Consider the following 20,567-nt stretch of genomic DNA (forward strand, 5'->3'; position numbering starts at 1 on the left):
GAAAACATGTTCCATGTAAAACCCCCTCAAAAAACAAGGGGGCACTCCCTCCGTCTGGAGAAAAAAAGGTTCAATCTGCAGAGGTGACAAGCCTTCTTTACTGTGAGAACTGTGAATCTATGGAATATTGACCGCAGGAGCCGTCACAGCAGGGACAGGAGATGGCTTTTAAAAAAGGCTTAGATAATTTCCTAGAACAAAAAAATATAAGCTCCTATGTCAATGTGTGGAATTTTTGTGTCATCCATTCCCTTTTTCCCATCCCTTGGTTGGACATGATGGACATGTGTCTTTCTTCAACGGTATGTAACTATTTAACTTAGTAACTATATTTCAGTATTTGTAGATGTGCTTACAGATAAGAATAAAGTATACATTTAAATAAATAATTGTACTTTTTTTTTTTTTTGCTTTCTGTGATCAGGACCCTTGAGAAAAAAAAATCATATAAAAGCAAGATGTATTTCATTGAAAATGTTGACCTTATCTAGACAGTTATTTTGACCTCTTAAAGTCATACATAATTAGATCCCCTACGCTAGTATTAGGTGAACAATGTTTGCAATCTTAAACAGATCTAATAAGGTGTCCACTGGACGTAGTTGACCTTAATTGTTGCAAATCATTTTTTATTTAGACTCATTTTATTAAAACGTGAACAGAATACAGGATTAGTCAAACGACTGCATAGTGCATGGATCAAGAGAGCAACAGTACAGTGAGGACAGCACAGAAATCCAAAAGTAGATAATACAGTGTTTCACCACATATTAGTTTCAAGGTTCACAAAAAAAGAAAAAAAAGAATAGTATCAGTACATCTTTTTCACATGTCTCAGAGGTTTATACCTAAAGGAGTAGAGGCCATGGATTTCCCATCCACCAGCTCTTATCACTACAGTAATTCAGCCCTACAAAGATAGCAAGTAAGAAGAGTAGGCTTGAGGCAACTGTACAGTAAGTGGAGAATTACTCCACAATCCCCATACTTTTTTCAAAATTATCTGGGCAACCCCTACTTTTACATATAATCTAGTTAAATAGAATAATAAAACTAACTAGCTTCCTCCAAATAGAAATCAATGCGGTTCCTGGAGCCAACCATTTTAAAGCAATATATTTTCTTGCAAAAAATAAAGTTTCCCTAAGGAATATTCGTAGGTGATGCTGCCATTATTCCTCATCCAGAAGACCAAACAGACAAATCTCCAGAGTATTTGGTAGTGTAGTAGTTGAAGATCTTTATACAGTTTTTTTGGGAAAACTCTAGACAATCACATTGTAAAAGTAAGAGTGACACTCAGTATGCTTTACCTCTGGTTTATTCCAACAGTATCAGTCAATCATATTGCGATGTATTTCAACAGTTCTTACTTTTGAAAAAGGCTCAGGTAGAGATGAAATGTATCACAATATATTTGTCTGATACTGTTGGAATAAACCAGTGATAAAGCATACTAAGTGAGTGCCAGTCTTTCTTCTACAATTTGCTAATGGGATGCCATCTCTGAGAAACATGCACCACAATCTTATAAGCAGGGTTTTGACTGAACTTTTTCTTTTAGACAGTCACTTTGACCTCATGATATCATACAACATTATATTGCCTAGTCTGTCATTAGATGGTGAGCAATGTTTGCAATCTCAAACAGCTCTAATAAGGTGTCCACCGGAAGTAGTTGACCTTAGTACTTTGAAGAACTTTACACAGTAATTCTTGGCCACATCTCGACAGTCACTTTGACCTCATGAAAGCATACAACAATGTATCCCCTAGACTTTACATTACGTGAACAATGTTTCCAACTCTCAACAATGTGTCCCCAGATAAAGTTGAATTTATTTGTTGCAGAACTTTACACATTAATGTTTGGCCTAGTCTAGTCTTTGAACTCATGACAACAGACTTGCTCTAGGTGAACAATGTTTGTAACCTTAAACAGCTCTAGCCCACCAGAGGTAGTTGACATTAATTATTGCCGACCTTCACACAGTCATGTTTGGCTTAGTCAAGAGAGTCACTTGACCTCATGAAGTCATACAACTTTGTACCTCTTGGCTAAAATAAGGTGAACAATCTGCAAGCCATGGGCATAACTAGAGTTCACAAAGCCCCGTAGCAACTTCAGCTCAATAACCAAATGAGAGATGGTAGAGGGATACATTATGTTAGTAAAACACAAAAGGAGAATCCAAACACAGCTAGCTAGACAGTAGAAAGTCACTATCATGTTCCCCCCCCTCCAAAAAAAGGAACAACATAACATTCCAACGACTGAGTGGGCCCCCTGAGGTTCAGGGCTCCATAGAAGCTACTATAACTGCTACAGCCGTAGTAATGTCCATGGTGCAACCCTAAACAGCTCTAACAAGTTGTAGCATTGTGTAGCCTGAGAAAATCGAACCTTTTCCTCCAGGAAACATACAAGAGAAGCCAATACATAGCATGGAGTACTAGAGAATAAGTATATTGAACTGAGTTGTAGGATTTACGAATGGTACACCACAGTGTATTGTCTCCTCCATGTGTATAGATGTGTATGCTTGTGCATGAATATAGCTTACGTACAATATTAATATTCCTACAAACTCAGAATACTGTCGAAATCCCAACATCATTAACTCACATTTGTCAACTCCTCTGTTTATTTTTGTTTGAATTGTTACTTACAAGACCAGTCATAACAGTTTAATCAATGACAAGTTTTTACAGCAAGTTTACCTCTTACTTGACAAAGTGTTTATATCTTTCCTGAGTGTATTTCCCTGGACTCCAGTAAAATATTATCAATCAGTATTCTATAAATCTCAAAAGCAATTAAGGAAACAGAACAGAGCAGGGTTCCAAGATAACCTTGTGAATGCATCCGTGTCAGGCAGAGGTTAGCAATAAATTTTAGCCAAGATATGGAAATAAAGCCCTAATTTTGGAGTCATTTGATGTACACGGACTGTGTTTTTTTTTTTTAAACTGGCCTTCTTTACCCATTAAACTCACTTGACCTTTGCAGAAACTTTTTTCCTATCCCTCTAGACCCTAAAGTAGGTCAACTAGACTGATAGCTATAGAATAGGCAACAATCATCTATGTAATTGATATGTTCAATACGTTTTCTAATATATGCCCTCCCCCCATATAATATATTATATATTACCTACTGATATCTATTTAGTTTCTTTATAGAGGGGTATTTAGGTTGTCCTCCATATTGGTTAAATATGTTCAATACAAAGTTGATGAATACTTGGAAATAAGTGGCGGCCCAAAAATATTAAAGTGTTGCATTGCAAAATCTTTCTGCCTTATTTTTGTTGTATGTGTCATTATGCGTAGATAATAGCTGATATGGAGGCACATTGAGTGGGAAGTTCAGCACCAGTGATGCACTGTGGCGTGCCCTACTACAACATAGAACTGTGACAGATTTCCATTGACATGGTGTTCATTGCAAGAATAAGTCTTGTCCTATATCACCAGCAGTTAACATAGGCATCTTACAGTCAATACCACAGCATGGGCCAAGATATTCAGCTTGTAGTTGAGGGTGATTATAGCAGCGGCCTTACAGAAAGACAACACAACTTCTGCAGTAAAACAACTGTGATATACTATGTCGTGTTCTTATTATTATTGTTAGATTTTTCTTGGAAATTGGAGTTTTATTGGATGCAGAGGTGTAGCTAAAAGGGAGGCTGGCAGGACATGTTCCCTGGGTGCTGGTTGCCAGTAGATGCCAACAAGCCACTCTACCTTGGCCTGTGTATTTAATTTCGAAGCTAGGATAGCAAATTGAAATTGTTGGATGTTTAGAATGAGAATTAAATCCAAAGAACAAAAAACAAGAATTAAAAAGTGCAAAAACATTTATTGGAGAAGCTTGTTTTATTTCATATCTTCTGAACTTTTTGATGGCTTTTGTCCACCAATTTCCGTAGGTCATGATAATGGAATATATGTTTGCAAGAAGAAGTATTTGTTCCTGCTATTTATAACTCTATATCAGTGGTAAATACAAACGAGAGAGGGACCCACAGCAGAAAAAAAAAAAATTTAGGCTCCCAGGTGTCAGGTTTTGCCATCCATTACTGAAGGGTCTGATGTTTGTTTCTCCCTTCACACACTTTCTATTACATTTATGCCAATTCCCCAATCTCTTTGTTTGCTAGCAATGCAGTTCCTCTGGAGAGGGGATTCCTGCTCCGGATCTTGCCTCCCATTACCAAAATGGGACCAACCAGATCTGGGATTTCCTCTCTCCCATGGCCCCATAACAGCCATATTGTCTTCCTCTATATGATATGCCCTTTCCCTATATGTAGGTACTTGTACATATCGATGCTTTGCTATATGTTATATAGTGATTCTGCAGCAGCTACCATATTGTGCTAATGATTTATATTTCTCACGCAGTTGTCAACTGTACTGATCCTGGAATTCCAGAAAACTCCATCCGGGAAAGTAAAATAGAACATGGAAACTTCACCTATGGAACCGTGGTTTTTTATGACTGTAATCCAGGATATAATTTGTTTGGATCATCTGTACTAGTTTGTCAGCCAAATGGGCAGTGGGACAAGTCACTTCCAGAATGTATCAGTAAGTAAAATGCTGCAGGTCATTATAAAAAACTATTTCAGATAAGGATAAAAACAACTTACTTGGTAGATTCATGAAACCAACTTATTGGCCTTAAAGTAATATTGAACCTAACACAGATGCTTAGTTTGGTTGTTTTCTTAAAAAATAATCTGCTAAACTTGTATTAAAGCATATGTCCACCTTTGAACACCGTTGTACATCTTATATAAAGAATGAATCGGCACAAAAAGTTTAGTAACTTTGCAATATATTGCATTACTAGTACTGATCCTAAGTTACAGTCTGTATTAGAGTTCATAACTGCATTCACAATACTGCAGGCTACAGAGCTAAAATCTCTTAGCATTCCTTGCTGGTTCAATGTCTGCACACAGCTTGCTCTGAGAATTTGTATTCTGGGAAGGGACTGTACTGTAATCTGCTGTGAGGAAATCTAACTGTCCTACCACCACATTGTAGGAGCTCACCGTGCCTGTTATGGATGTTGACAATCTTGTTGACTTTTCCAATAACAGTGAATAGAATTGTGAATGCAGCTCTGGATTATAATACAGACTTGACAAAGGCTCATTTGAGCTAAAACATTACATGTAGAGATGAGCGAACCGCAACAACCGAAACCGGTTTCGGTCCGAACTTCCGGAAAAGTTCGGTTCGCAGCGAATCCGAACTTCACCGGGTTCGGCCGAACCCGTTTTGACCGAACCCGGCTACATTTTGACGCCTGCCACATGTTACATCTAAAATGGAGGATTTCACAAGATCACCTGACATCAGGCTACCCCATAATGCCTTGCAAACGGCTCTCCCAGCCAATCGGGAGGCAGCATAGGGGCGGGCTGAAGCCTGCAATAAAAGTCTATGCACGGAGCTCAGCGGCCATTTTACAGACAGGAGCTGTAGGGATAGCATCTCTGTGCAGTAAGGGAAAGCTTTAGGAATCTAAAAGGCAGGAATCCAGAAATCGAAGGGGCTCATCCACTACTCACTACTCAGCCAGTGTGTGAATACGCTTTTATAAGGGGCTCATGCCCGTTGCATCCAACTTGCAATACAGGCAGCCTTTGTAGTAGTGGTAGTAGTAGTACTACAAGGCCCAGCATTTCCTGAGTGCACTGCAGCGAGGCTGATTGAAATTCTCATTCATTGCCATTTGCCAAGCCAGTGTCAGTGTGTGAATACGCTTTTAGAAGGGGCTCATACCTGGCCGTTAACAGGAATAACAATCCAACTTGCGATACAGGCAGCCTAGTAGTACTACAAGGCCCAGCATTCCCTGAGTGCACTGCAGCGAGGCTGATTGAAATTCTCATTCATTGCCATTTGCCAAGCCAGTGTCAGTGTGTGAATACGCTTTTAGAAGGGGCTCATCCCTGGCCGTTAACAGGAATAACAATCCAACTTGCGATACAGGCAGCCTAGTAGTACTACAAGGCCCAGCATTCCCTGAGTGCACTGCAGCGAGGCTGATTGAAATTCTCATTCATTGCCATTTGCCAAGCCAGTGTCAGTGTGGGAATATGCTTTTAGAAGGGGCTCATCCCTGGCCGTTAACTGGAATAACAATCCAACTTGCGATACAGGCAGCCTAGTAGTACTACAAGGCCCAGCATTCCCTGAGTGCACTGCAGCGAGGCTGATTGAAATTCTCATTCATTGCCATTTGCCAAGCCAGTGTCAGTGTGTGAATACGCTTTTAGAAGGGGCTCATCCCTGGCCGTTAACAGGAATAACAATCCAACTTGCGATACAGGCAGCCTAGTAGTACTACAAGGCCCAGCATTCCCTGAGTGCACTGCAGCGAGGCTGATTGAAATTCTCATTCATTGCCATTTGCCAAGCCAGTGTCAGTGTGGGAATACGCTTTTAGAAGGGGCTCATCCCTGGCCGTTAACAGGAATAACAATCCAACTTGCAATACAGGCAGCCTAGTAGTACTACAAGGCCCAGCATTCCCTGAGTGCACTGCAGCGAGACTGATTGAAATTCTCATTCATTGCCATTTGCCAAGCCAGTGTCAGTGTGTGAATAAGCTTTTAGAAGGGGCTCTGAAATGTCTGGGAAAAAAAAGGTTGTGAAAGGACGGGGTAGAGGAAAAAACACCCATGCCGTCTCCTCTTCCAGTCCAAATGTTGGATCTGTTGGTGCCACACCCAGTACCAGCATTTGTGGCACAAGACATGTGCCCAGTTCCACTAGTAGCAGCTGCCATGTGCCTGCTGGTAGTAGTATCAGCAAGCCAGACTTGTCCATCTCCTCCGGTGGGCGGGTTACTTTAGACAATACGGCCATTGTGGACTGGCTGGCTGGCTCGCGGTCATCTCAGCAGGAAGACTCTGACGATCTGGCTTCAAGCCAGGTTTCGTTGGATTCCAGATCCTCTACAGTTCCTTGGCACGGTGACAGTAGTAATATAGGTATTTCTAGCGTTTCCATTCCATCATCTATGTCTTCGCTCCCCCTTCCTAGTGGGAAGTCATCTTTCCTGAGAGTCCTAAGAGACATCTCCTCGGGTGCGAAGGAAGATACTGAACAACATAGTGATGATGATGATGATGATGATGATTTGTTTTCCGCGAGTCAGCCAACGGAGTGTGTTGCGGCGGTGGTGGAGGTGGAAGCGGTGACCGAGACGCATAGCTGCGGTAGTGGGGGTGTTGGTGGTGGTAGCCGTGGTGGCAGACGCAGTAATGGGGGCATGGAGCCCGCCATGATGTCACATCACATTCACAACACAGTGACAGAAGTGGCGGGGATGATGAGGAAGGCTATGATGATGATGTTGTTTTAGACAGGACGTGGGAACCAGGTGACGAGGTGATGACGGCGTCAGAGGAGGAGGGTAGTAGTGGCGGCACTGGACGTGATAAACAGCCAAGCCGAGGTAGGGGCAGAAGTCAATCTGCAAAACGTTGCAGCGGTAGGGTCAGCTCAGGAGCCGGTGACGGCGACACAGATGCTGGTGTAGGCTCCCGAAAAAAGCCTGCCAGACAAGGGGCAAGCTCGGCTGGTTGTGGTGGTGGTGGTGGTGGTGGTGGACGTGGTACTACCTCTTTACGGTACTCTGCCGTGTGGCAATTTTTCTGTACCTTCCCGGAGGACGAAAACATGGCACAGTGCCGTATCTGCAAGCAGAAAGTAAGGCGTGGGCAGGGCAGCAATGTAGGAACTACTGCTCTACGTAAACACATGGAACGGCATCACAAGGCCATGTGGGACAATCAACATGCCCCACCATCATGTACATCTAATGAAGACCCCTCTTCCGCTGCTGCTGCTGCTCCGAGTCCCTGTCATCTAAGTAGTAGCCAGGCCTTATCCACCATGTCGTTGTCCTCATCATCATCACTGTCATCTAGTGCTCCTCCTACGTCCCGTCAGTTATCCATTACGGAATCGTTGTCCAATAAGCAACAATATATAACCAGTCATCCATTTGTCGTGCGGCTTAATTCACACCTGGCTAAGTTGTTGGTGGTGCAGTCGCTGCCGTACCACCTGGTCAAGCAATTGATGGCGTGCGCTCAGCCTAGGTGGCGAATACCTAGCCGACATTACTTCTCCAAAACAGCTGTCCCTGCCTTGCACAAGCATGTGGAGGAAAAGGTGTCCAAGTCCTTGCAATTATCCGTGTGCAGCAGGGTACATGCCACCGTCGACACGTGGAGCAGCAACTATGGGCAGGGACAGTACATGTCTTTCACGGCCCACTGGGTCAATATTTTGCAGTCCGATGCACCACCGCAGCAATGCCAGGCATTACCACCTCCACGCTTGTATGTTTCTCTTTCAACTCCGGACACCAGGCGCCTACCATCCTTCTCCTCCTACTCCTCCTCCTTGTCTTCCTCCTTGGAGGTCTTACCGTCCCCGACAGGACACAGCGTATCTTCCACTCCTCCTCCCTCCTCTTTTCATAGGTGCAAGGTGAAGCGCCACAACGCTGTCTTACACCTGCTGAGCCTGGGCGAGAAAAGCCACACAGGGCAGGAGCTGCTGCTGTGCATCAAGGAGGAAATCGCACGCTGGCTGTCTCCTCTGAAACTCACACTGGGCAATGTTGTCTCTGATAACGGCAAGAACGTTGTGGCTGCACTGCGTCTAGGTCCCCTGACACACGCTCCTTGCATGGCACATGTGATCAATCTGGTCATAACACGCTTCTTAAAGTCATATGTTGGTTTGAAGGGTGTGCTGGCCATGTCCAGGAGGGTTTGCGTTCGCTTTAGACGTTCGTATGCATTTAAGCACGCCCTCCTGGACTTGCAGCGTCAAAACAATCTCCCAGAACACAGCCTGATTTGCGACGTTCCAACACGATGGAATTCCACCCTGCACATGTTGGACCGTCTGTACGAACAGCGGAAAGCCGTGAATGATTTCCTGATGCAGCAGACGGGCAGCGTTTGGAGCCAGTGTAATTTCGAGCTCAGGCACTGGCAGCTGGTTAGAGACGCATGTCGCGTTTTGAGGCCCTTTGAAGAGGCCACACGATTTGTGAGCCGTGACGCTACCGGAATGAACGATGTTATGCCGCTGATATTCATTATGGAGCAAACGCTCACAGCGATGATTCAGCAAAGGATGGAGGAAGGATCACATCTGGCTATGGATGTTGAGGAGGAGGAGGAGGAGGAGGAGGATGAGGAAACAGGACCTGAAGAGGAGCTGGATTTGGAGATGGAATCACAGGAAGGGATAGGGGACGAGGCAGCCGCAGAACATGACAGTGATGGTGGTGATGACGAGTCTGACGACGACCTTGATGATGGACAACCATGGCAGTATGGGGCGGAGATGGAACCAACCGGGCCCTCTGAAACGCTGGCCAGGATGGCGAGCTGTATGCTTCGTTACTTGCGCGCTGACTGTTGTATTGTTAGCATGAAGCAAAGAGATGAGTACTGGATAGCCACACTTTTAGACCCTCGGTATAAAGCCAGAATGGAGGAGTTTTTTGCGCCTTCCGAGAGGGAGGCAAAATTAGCTTATTATCGAGAGAAGCTATGCAGCCAGCTTGTCACGGCTTTCAAACGGCAAACACCTGCTGCAAGCATGTCTGACCAGGGGGCCACTCTCCGGTCCCCACTGTCTCATCGTTCCACCGCCTCTGGCAGAGCTACCAATGCAATAGGCGGCAGCAGCGGCAGCAGCAGCAGCAGCAGCAGCCAATTCAGTTTGGAAAATATGATGACAACATTTTTACATCCAATACCCCGACCTGACACACATCATAGTCACCAAAGGGATGTTCACCATCACCAGGTGCAGCACCTAAACAACCAGGTTCACTCGTACCTGGACTGTGCCCTTTCTCCGTCAGAAATGCTGATCCCAGACCCCATGGACTTCTGGGTCAGCAGATTGGATCATTGGCAAGAACTGGCCCAGTTTGCCATGGGTGTACTGTCTTGTCCACCCTCCAGTGTAGCGTCAGAGAGGGTATTCAGTGCGGCAGGGGGCTTCGTCACCCCTAAGCGAACAAGATTGTCCGCCAACAGCTTGGAAAATCTCACGTTTCTGAAAATGAAACAAGCGTGGATCGGTGAGGATTTTAAAACCCCTGTGCCTGATGCCACTGATTAGATCTGACATTGCTGCTGCTGCTGCCGCTGCCGCCTGCTACTGCCGCCTGCTACTACGGGATTCTGTCCTTTCCACTCTTTTTTTAATGTGCCGCTGTTGGTGCTGCTACTACTTCTACCCCCAATCCACCCCAGTGCCGTCTGCTACAAGCAGGCCTGCCCCACGAGAGGGCTTTGTCCTGTGACTGTCCAGTCTCTTTTTTTAATGTGCTGCTACTACTGCTACTACTACCACCCTTGCTGTCTGTTGGCTACCTCTACTACCACCAATACACCTCCACTGCCGTCTGCTACAAGCAGGCCTGAGGCCTGCCCCACCACAGGGCTATGTCCTCCTGTGACTGTCCAGTCTGTTTTAATGTGCTGCTACTACTACTATTACTACTACCACCCTTGCTGTCTGTGTTGGCTACCTCTACTACCACCAATACACCTCCACTGCCGTCTGCTACAAGCAGGCCTGAGGCCTGCCCCACCACAGGGCTTTGTCCTCCTGTGACTGTCCAGTCTCTTTTTTTAATGTGCTGCTACTACTACTACCACCCTTGCTGTCTGTGTTGGCTACCTCTACTACCACCAATACACCTCCACTGCCGTCTCCTACAAGCAGGCCTGAGGCCTGCCCCACCACAGGGCTATGTCCTCCTGTGACTGTCCAGTCTGTTTTAATCTGCTGCTACTACTACTACTACTACTACTACCACCCTTGCTGTCTGTGTTGGCTACCTCTACTACCACCAATACACCTCCACTGCCGTCTGCTACAAGCAGGCCTGAGGCCTGCCCCACCACAGGGCTATGTCCTCCTGTGACTGTCCAGTCTGTTTTAATGTGCTGCTACTACTACTACTACTACTACCACCCTTGCTGTCTGTGTTGGCTACCTCTACTACCACCAATACACCTCCACTGCCGTCTGCTACAAGCAGGCCTGAGGCCTGCCCCACCACAGGGCTATGTCCTCCTGTGACTGTCCAGTCTGTTTTAATGTGCTGCTACTACTACTACTACTACTACTACCACCCTTGCTGTCTGTGTTGGCTACCTCTACTACCACCAATACACCTCCACTGCCACCCGTCTGCTACAAGCAGGCCTGCCCCACCACAGGGCTTTGTCCTGTGACTGTCCAGTGTCTTTTAATGTGCTGCTACTGCTCACCCTTGCCAATAAAAAGGGTCAATTTTTGGAGGGCTTGTGAAAAGCCATTGCTTGTTGCTTTTACATCCATGTATGAAAGAACCCCGGCAGGCATCTGCCAATAAAAAGGGTCAATTTTTGGAGGGCTTGTCAAAAGCCATTGCTTGTTGCTTTTACATCCATGTATGGAAGAACCCCGGCAGGCATCTGCCAATAAAAAGGGTCAATTTTTGGAGGGCTTGTGAAAAGCCATTGCTTGTTGCTTTTACATCCATGTATGGAAGAACCCCGGCAGGCATCTGCCAATAAAAAGGGTCAATTTTTGGAGGGCTTGTCAAAAGCCATTGCTTGTTGCTTTTACATCCATGTATGGAAGAACCCCGGCAGGCATCTGCCACCATAAAGGGTACATTTTTGGAGGGCTTGTGAAAAGCCATTGCTTGGTGCTTTTACATCCATGTATGGAAGAACCCTAGCAGGCATCTGCCAATAAAAAGGGTCAATTTTTGGAGGGCTTGTGAAAAGCCATTGCTTGTTGCTTTTACATCCATGTATGGAAGAACCCCGGCAGGCATCTGCCAATAAAAAGGGTCAATTTTTGGAGGGCTTGTCAAAAGCCATTGCTTGTTGCTTTTACATCCATGTATGGAAGAACCCCGGCAGGCATCTGCCAATAAAAAGGGTCAATTTTTGTAGGGCTTGTCAAAAGCCATTGCTTGTTGCTTTTACATCCATGTACGGAAGAACCCTGGCAGGCATCTGCCAATAAAAAGGGTCAATTTTTGGAGGGATTGTGAAAAGCCATTTCTTGTTGCTTTTACATCCATGTATGGAAGAACCCCGGCAGGCATCTGCCAATAAAAAGGGTCAATTTTTGGAGGGCTTGTGAAAAGCCATTGCTTGGTGCTTTTACATCCATGTATGGAAGAACCCCGGCAGGCATCTGCCACCATAAAGGGTAAATTTTTGGAGGGCTTGTGAAAAGCCATTGCTTGTTGCTTTTACATCCATGTATGGAAGAACCCCGGCAGGCATCTGCCAATAAAAAGGGTCAATTTTTGTAGGGCTTGTCAAAAGCCATTGCTTGTTGCTTTTACATCCATGTATGGAAGAACCCTGGCAGGCATCTGCCAATAAAAAGGGTCAATTTTTGGAGGGCTTGTCAAAAGCCATTGCTTGTTGCTTTTACATCCATGTATGAAAGAACCCCGGCAGGCATCTGCCAATAAAAAGGGTCAATTTTTGGAGGGCTTGTCAAAAGCCATTGCTTGTTGCTTTTACATCCATGTATGGAAGAACCCCGGCAGGCATCTGCCACCATAAAGGGTAAATTTTTTGAGGGCTTGTCAAAAGCCATTGCTTCTTCTTTTACCACCTTATATGTATGAACCCCGGCAGGCATCTGCCGCCAAAAATGGTTAATTTTTGTACCTTTTTTAACAATGCATTAAGCATACAACATGCACAAGTGCAGTGGTTTTTGTTAGTTATCACCGTGTCCCATCCGTTTTCCTATAGCCATACATGTTGGCGTAACTTTGACACTAACGTTGCCTTAAAGACAACTCAAAAGTACTTGGATACACTCATGGGTGACCTAAGAGTGTTATACAGGGCCTCTAGGGCTTTTAAACAGTGTTATACACGATTTTTAGGGGCTTTCTTGTATTACAGGTTCGGTCAGAACTAGTTCGGTCTGAATCGAACTTTTTCATGAAATTCGGCGAACCTGCCGAACCGAACTTTTCATATTTCGCTCATCTCTAATTACATGGGCAAATAAATGTAATTTGCTTTATAAGTGCTGCCTTAGTTTCTGTGAATCATATTGCAAGGGACCCCTGGATCCGGTCCTGTGATGCATACACCGCTAGAAAAATTTTTATTTTTTTTTCTATATCCAGTGCTGCTAACTTTTTATTGAAATTGAGTGCAAGTTAAGTAACAAAATGTATACACAAAGTCTCTCATCTTTATGTAGATTAGAATCTATATATAAATAGAAAAATGGTGATCATGTGAACCAATATTTCAAATATGAACAATCTTGCACATAACTATTTAAAGAAATGCTAAACCTAGAAAAAAAAATGCAAAAATAACAACAACTCAAAGACAGATAATGTAGTTCTACAGTGTGAGGATACGAACAAACAGCTTCTGATATCTCAGCTCCCTGGATCCGTATGATCGAGGTTTAGTACTATCACATATTTTCTGGTTGGGTGGAGTTCAGCTTTAACTACTGGACTATGATATGTTTTATTCATTTGATACAATGTTTTCATACATTTGTCCTGAGGACAATGAAATATCACCAGTTCCTTGCTAATTGGGAACAAATAAAAATGTTTTTTATACATGAACCCTGTTAAAGGGTAACTAAACTATTAAAAACTTTTGACATGTTATGGTGACATCGGTGAGGGTTTGAGCACTGAGACGCCCACCGATCGCTAAAACAAAGCACTTCTAACACTTGATTTTAACAGAGGTCTCAGTACTTAGACCCCCACCGATCAAAACTTCTGATACCTCACTATGACATGTCAAACATTTTTTAAAAGTATAGTTAACTTTTAACTTTACATTTTGTGTAATAAGGAGCTCAGACCTTTTCTATACAAATTGCCTTTTATCTTATTTATTTCCCGCTGTTTATGTATCACCAACATATTCTATAGCACTGTAGAGAGATTGTCACCATTTACATCAGTCCCTGTCCCAATGGGGGTCACACTCATACACGCACTAGGGTCAATTTTATAGGAAGCCAATTAACATATGAGTATGTTTTTGGAGTATTGGATGAAACTGGAGCACCCAGAAGAAACACAGTAAGAAAATATAAATTGTTTTCCTAATACAAAACACCCTAAAAATTGAAGTGACCTAAACATATATGAATCCCACCCTATAATACTGGTTGTTTTTTTTTGGCCAAACAAGGTAACACAGAATTAGTCCTAATAAACATGGGGGCACACAGAGCACTTATGTATGTATTATGGAGTGCCGCTGTATGGTGCCTCCCGTGTGGCATTATATTTATCCCCAGAAGCAATGATTTCATTGGAGAAATGCTATGTATGAATCCATGAGAGAACACCGAATGTTTTGGTGGAAAAGGGAGAATATTTGGAGAATAGAATACAAAGAGTGCATAGACCTGAACTATATTTTCTACCCAGAATTTATGGCAGGATAAAAGCTTCCATTTAATAAAGAAAAAAAATACAATCTTGTTGAGTCACTTCAAGTTGCTACATACTGGAATTAAACTTGTCATCTTTGTTTTAGTGATTGACTGTGGTCATCCCGGAGTTCCTCCAAATGCAATTATTTCTGGTGAAAAGTTTACATTTGGATCTACTGTTCATTATTCTTGCACTGGAAGACGAACCCTAATAGGCCATTCTACACGGACCTGTCAGTTAAATGGGCAATGGAGTGGATCTTTACCACACTGCTCAGGTAAGCAGAAAAAAATGAAAATATATAGATTTCATAGAAACAGCTGACTTGAGATGTTCAATGTATGTGAAAGTACAATGTGTGAAAAGAAACTATATCCTATAATGTATTTATTATTAAAAATAAAATAGTTGGTTTAGTGCAAGTCCATGTTTATACAAAAAAAAAAAAAGGAAGTGTTTAGATTGTTATAAGGTATTAAAGTAGCAGAGCTGAATTTGTCATTTAAGGTGTTTTCATCATTGGTGTCATGGGCAAACACAGGATTTTTAAAGGGGGGGTTCCCAAATGCATACTTTTTAAACCAAATAATTTTTTACACCCTTCCCCTACCCTCTGATTTTTACATTACAACGAGTATTGGTCTGCCCGTATCCACCAGCCTAGCCTATTATATTACAAACGCTAATATATAGCGCTAGGCTGGTGGATATGTGCTGACCACTACTCGTAGCGTGAAAACCAGTGTAGATAGTGCCACACTCAGTGTTACTTGTAGATAGTGCCGTAGTTCCCCCTGTAGATACTGCCCTGTGTATTTTGTGCCATAGTGCCCACTGTAGATACTGCTTCTGTAGATATTGCCATAGTGCCCCTGTAGATAGTGCAACAGTACCCCTGTAAATAGTGCCACAGTGACACATACTGCCCCATGTAAATAGTGCCACACACTGCTCCCTGTAGATAATGTCACAGTGCCATGTAGATAGTGACAGTGCCCCTGTAGATAATGCCACAATGTCCCCATAGATAATGCCACAGTGCCCAAGGAGATAGTGCCACACACTGTGGATAATGCATATAGTGCCCTGGTAGATAGTGCCATAGTGCCAAATATTGCTCCATGTAGATAGTGCCACAGTGCTCCCTGTAGATAATTCCACAGCATCCATGCATATAGTGCCACAGTCCCCCTATAGACAATGCCACAATGCCCCTGTAGATAATGCCCTAGTTCCCATGTTAAATGTACCACACACTGCCCACTTGTAGATAATGAAAGTGGCCATGTAGATAGTGCCACAGTGGCCATGTAGATATTGCCACAATGCTCCCTGTAGATAATTCCATAGTGACCATGAATATAGTGCCATACACAGCCCCCTGTAGATAATGCCACAATGCCCACATAGATAAAGCCACAGTGCCTCTGTAAATAGTGCTACAGTGGTCATAAAGATAATGCCACAATTCTCATGTAGATAGTGCCACAGTGCCCCTGTGATTATGTCATTTATCGTACCGCCTGCATCACAAGAAAAGTGCAGAATGGCGGGGCAGGGATCTGATTGTCCCTTTCCTCGCCAGCACTGTTAATTAAGTCCAATTGTATGTAAGGGCCTCCAAAACTAACGGGGACCTCCATGGGCCCCCATGAGCCAGGACCTGGTCATAAAGGGTTTTCAGGCACCTGGAAACCCTCCTTTGTGCGCTCCTGATTGTTTAGTAATATCTGAAGCTGTTTAGAGCCTGAGAACCACCTATAGAATGTGTGAGAGGGGTCAAGAGCCACTGGCGATGTAGACTTTCGGCTGATGCACACAGCACAGATCTGAACTCAAAGTCTATTTCGCAGTGCACAGAACTTTCCTTGCTAGAGCCATACAGCCTCCTTGCACTGCCATGCAGGCTCGTCATACTTTGTGAGGGATGTGAAAGAAAAAGGACTCATGCACCTCTATGGCAGCTCTATTACGGCTCTGTACAAAATGGACGTGTGCATGAGCCCTAAATGAGCTGAATGTGCAGCTGTTGTATATTAAACTCCCACCTGTAACCTTTATTCAGTGTGTATGTTTTTTTTTATATATTTTATTCTCTTTTATTTTAAATTATATTTGTGAAATTCCATTTCTAGTCTAGTTTAGTGCTGGTTACAGCTTTAGAACTATACATGTATACATGAATAAACATGAGCAGCACATTGACAATGAATGATGCCAAATTCTATTAAACAAAAACAGACAGGTGGTATACACTATAGACAATGAAAATATCCAGAATCTAAATAAGAGGCAAGCTAGAATAAAAGCACATGCCAGAGTAATGCCAAAGTGGTTGTCCGTGGACCCCATGCGATCCTCTTCTGCCCGATGTAGAGCACCCAGAGGGAGCACATCAACATTGTGCTGGTACCGTCGCTTGAATAAAAATCAAGCATGAGTGCTTTTGCAGCCTGAATCCTCAGCCCAACCATAAAAAACTGAACAGCTCCTCTGTTATGGGGGCACTGTGGTATCCAGGGTTATAGTTATAGTAGGTGCAGAAGCAGCAGTCACAACTGGGCCCTTGTGCCAAAGACTGCCTACAGACCCTACAGCTTCATGAGAAGATGCCAGTGTTATAAATGGCACATGGTAGGTGGGGGACAAATTTAGCATTAGGGCTCAGGACAGGAGCTTCAAGTTACATCTCTAGCGGATCCTTTCCTATCTCCAAAAGTTGTGCCATGTGTATGTATGTATGTATGTATGTATGTATGTATGTACAGTGAAGGAAATAAGTATTTGATCCTTTGCTGATTTTGTAAGTTTGCCCACTGTCAAAGACATGAGCAGTCTAGAATTTTTAGGCTAGGTTAATTTTACCAGTGAGAGATAGATTATATATATAAAAAAAAAAAGAAAATCACATAGTCGAAATTATATATATTTATTTGCGTTGTGCACAGAGAAATAAGTATTTGATCCCTTTGGCAAACAAGACTTAATACTTGGTGGCAAAACCCTTGTTGGCAACCACAGCAGTCAGACTTTTTTTGTAGTTGATGATGAGGTTTGCACACATGTTAGATGGAATTTTGGCCCATTCCTCTTTGCAGATCATCTGTAAATCATTAAGATTTTGAGGCTGTCACTTGGCAACTCAGATCTTCAGCTCCCTCCATAAGTTTTCGATGGGATTAAGGTCTGGAGACTGGCTAGGCCACTCCATGACCTTAATGTACTTCTTTTTCAGCCACTCCTTTGTTGCCTTGGCTGTATGTTTCGGGTCAATGTCGTGGTGGAAGACCCAGCCACGAACCATTTTTAATGTTCTGGTGGAGGGAAGGAGGTTGTCACTCAGGATTTGACGGTACATGGCTCCATCCATTCTCCCATTGATGCGGTGAAGTAGTCCTGTGCCCTTAACAGAGAAACACCCCCAAAACATAATGTTTCCACCTCCATGCTTGACAGTGGGGACGGTGTTCTTTGGGTCATAGGCAGCATTTCTCTTCCTCCAAACACGGCGAGTTGAGTTAATGCCAAAGAGCTCAATTTTAGTCTCATCTGACCACAGCACCTTCTCCCAATCACTCTCAGAATCATCCAGATGTTCATTTGCAAACTTCAGACGGGCCTGTACATGTGCCTTCTTGAGCAGGGGGACCTTCCGGGCACTGCAGGATTTTAATCCATTACGGCGTAATGTGTTACCAATGGTTTTCTCGGTGACTGTGGTCCCAGCTGCCTTGAGATCATTAACAAGTTCCCCCCGTGTAGTTTTCGGCTGAGCTCTCACCTTCCTCAGGATCAAGGATACCCCACGAGGTGAGATTTTGCATGGAGCCCCAGATCGATGTCGATTGACAGTCATTTTGTATGTCTTCCATTTTCTTACTATTGCACCAACAGTTGTCTCCTTCTCATCCAGCGTCTTACTTATGGTTTTGTAGCCCATTCCGGCCTTGTGCAGGTCTATGATCTTGTCCCTGACATCCTTAGAAAGCTCTTTGGTCTGGCCCATGTTGTAGAGGTTAGAGTCAGACTGATTAATTGAGTCTGTGGACAAGAGTCTTTTATACAGGTGACCATGTAAGAGCTGTCTTTAATGCAGGCACCAAGTTGATTTGGAGCGTGTAACTGGTCTGGAGGAGGCTGAACTCTTAATGGTTGGTAGGGGATCAAATACTTATTTCTCTGTGCACAATGCAAATAAATATATATAATTTTGACAATGTGATTTTTTTTTTTTTTTATATAATCTATCTCTCACTGGTAAAATTAACCTAGCCTAAAAATTCTAGACTGTTCATGTCTTTGACAGTGGGCAAACTTACAAAATCAGCAAGGGATCAAATACTTATTTCCTTCACTGTATGTATACGTTTTTATGTATTTAATTTTTTTCATATTTCTATGATCTGTGTTCCCTCCATGTGTATTTTGCCAAGAACAAGATATACATGGGGAAACTGGCGGCTACAAACACAGCTGTGTACAAAAGTCACGTGTATGTGTGCCTACCTTTTGACAGCCCTGGCTGAATGTGATGTACAGATGTATCTTCTCTCTTGGCTAGAAATACATCCTTAGATGAGTGGCCAGGATGACATAGGCTCCCATGTTAAAAAAAATATACTGTACCTCCATCAGATGCCATCCATTGGCCATCCATCGCCTATAGGCTCCCATGTTTAAAAAAAATGAATACTGCAAGATATAAAAATTTTTACTGGATGGATTGAATGTATATAAATGATACATGCCTTGATCCATTGGTCATCCTTCACCCATAGGCTTCCATGTTAAAAAGGCTATACTGAGCGGTATATGTTTTTTTAACTGGATGGTGCAAGAATTTTATCAAAATTGTATCCTGAGAAATTGGAGTTCTTTACAAAACTTAAGCAAAGTTAAGAGAGTACACATCTGTACAGCCCCTTGATGAAGCCAATGGCCCCATTTGAGGTCACCTATATGTGTTGAATTGACCTCCGCTGTACTAAAGTTTCACATGGAAGGTATTATTTCTGAAATACCATTGTCATTCAGGTATGGATTACAAGGTTCCATAATAAGTCACGGAAAAATAATTCTTAGTAACAGTATATTAAATAGGGAATGAAGACACATATCCCATTGACTTTACATTTTCAAATGCTATAAATGGCAAAAAGAACATTAAAAAGCAAATGACCACCAGCTAATGATTTTAGTATCAGAGTTCTCATTTAGACTTCATTTGCCGTATGATACTTCAGAATGTTCCGTCCTCCTATGTCATTGTTGTTAGACGTTCATTCCTGAATACTATATTTTCCAACAGCTTACAAGACTGTGACCACTTTTATTGATAATAAGATCATTCACGGAAATTGCTTCAAATCGAGAAAATGGCATTTAAATGTATAGACTCACAGAAATGAAATGGTAGAACTGTAATTTAAATATCAGCATAAATGCAGAGGACTTATGATTTAGAAGGTTGTGTGGAGAAGGGCACAAGGGAGGCAGTTCTATCCTGACCTGATTTGCCTTTCCCAGGCTGGAGAGATATAAGTGATATAAGGAAAAATAAGATGTGGTGATATTTAAAGGATCTTATATTTAAAGTGATAATTGACAATCAACGGTGTAAGTTTAAGCTTAGACTCTGCATAATATGCTTCAAGCTTGTCTCTATTGAAAAACAGTCTTACCATAATGATGAGACAAGTTTGAACATGGTTCTTTGGACACCTACAATTTACGGTCCCCTTATATGGTCGGATTTCCACCCATAACAAGTGCCGATCGATGATATAACAAGTTGATTGGCAATTGTTTAACTGGTGAGGACCGCCCACTTTGTATACTGTATACGACGCAGGTTTAAGCTTGCTGCCTGAGTGATTGGGCAGTTGAATGTTGGGTTCCCGACAACCAGAGACTGCAAGGTACCCTGGAGAAAAGACAGAAGTGGTTTTCTTCACTTTTGTCTTTTCTATATTCACGTACACAGCACTTAATGAGTGTTGTGTATAAAATAGAGGCAGCAGCAGCACCCCTGCCTCTTTTGGACCTG

The 20,567-nt window shown here is 43.1% G+C and overlaps 1 protein-coding gene across 6 annotated transcripts in view; it reads left to right on the forward strand.

The window, feature by feature from the left end:
* CSMD3 (CUB and Sushi multiple domains 3) overlaps window positions 1-20,567 on the forward strand; it is a 1,175,227-nt gene that overhangs the window by 1,050,643 nt on the left and 104,017 nt on the right. For all 6 annotated transcript variants that reach the window (XM_075825814.1, XM_075825808.1, XM_075825809.1 and 3 more), the window contains 2 exons: window positions 4,411-4,596; window positions 14,625-14,798. In XM_075825814.1, coding sequence (XP_075681929.1) covers window positions 4,411-4,596; window positions 14,625-14,798 — 360 coding nt within the window. The remainder of the gene's footprint in view (window positions 1-4,410; window positions 4,597-14,624; window positions 14,799-20,567) is intronic.

This window comes from Rhinoderma darwinii, chromosome 5 (genome assembly GCF_050947455.1).
Source record: "Rhinoderma darwinii isolate aRhiDar2 chromosome 5, aRhiDar2.hap1, whole genome shotgun sequence".
Lineage (NCBI taxonomy): Eukaryota > Metazoa > Chordata > Amphibia > Anura > Rhinodermatidae > Rhinoderma > Rhinoderma darwinii.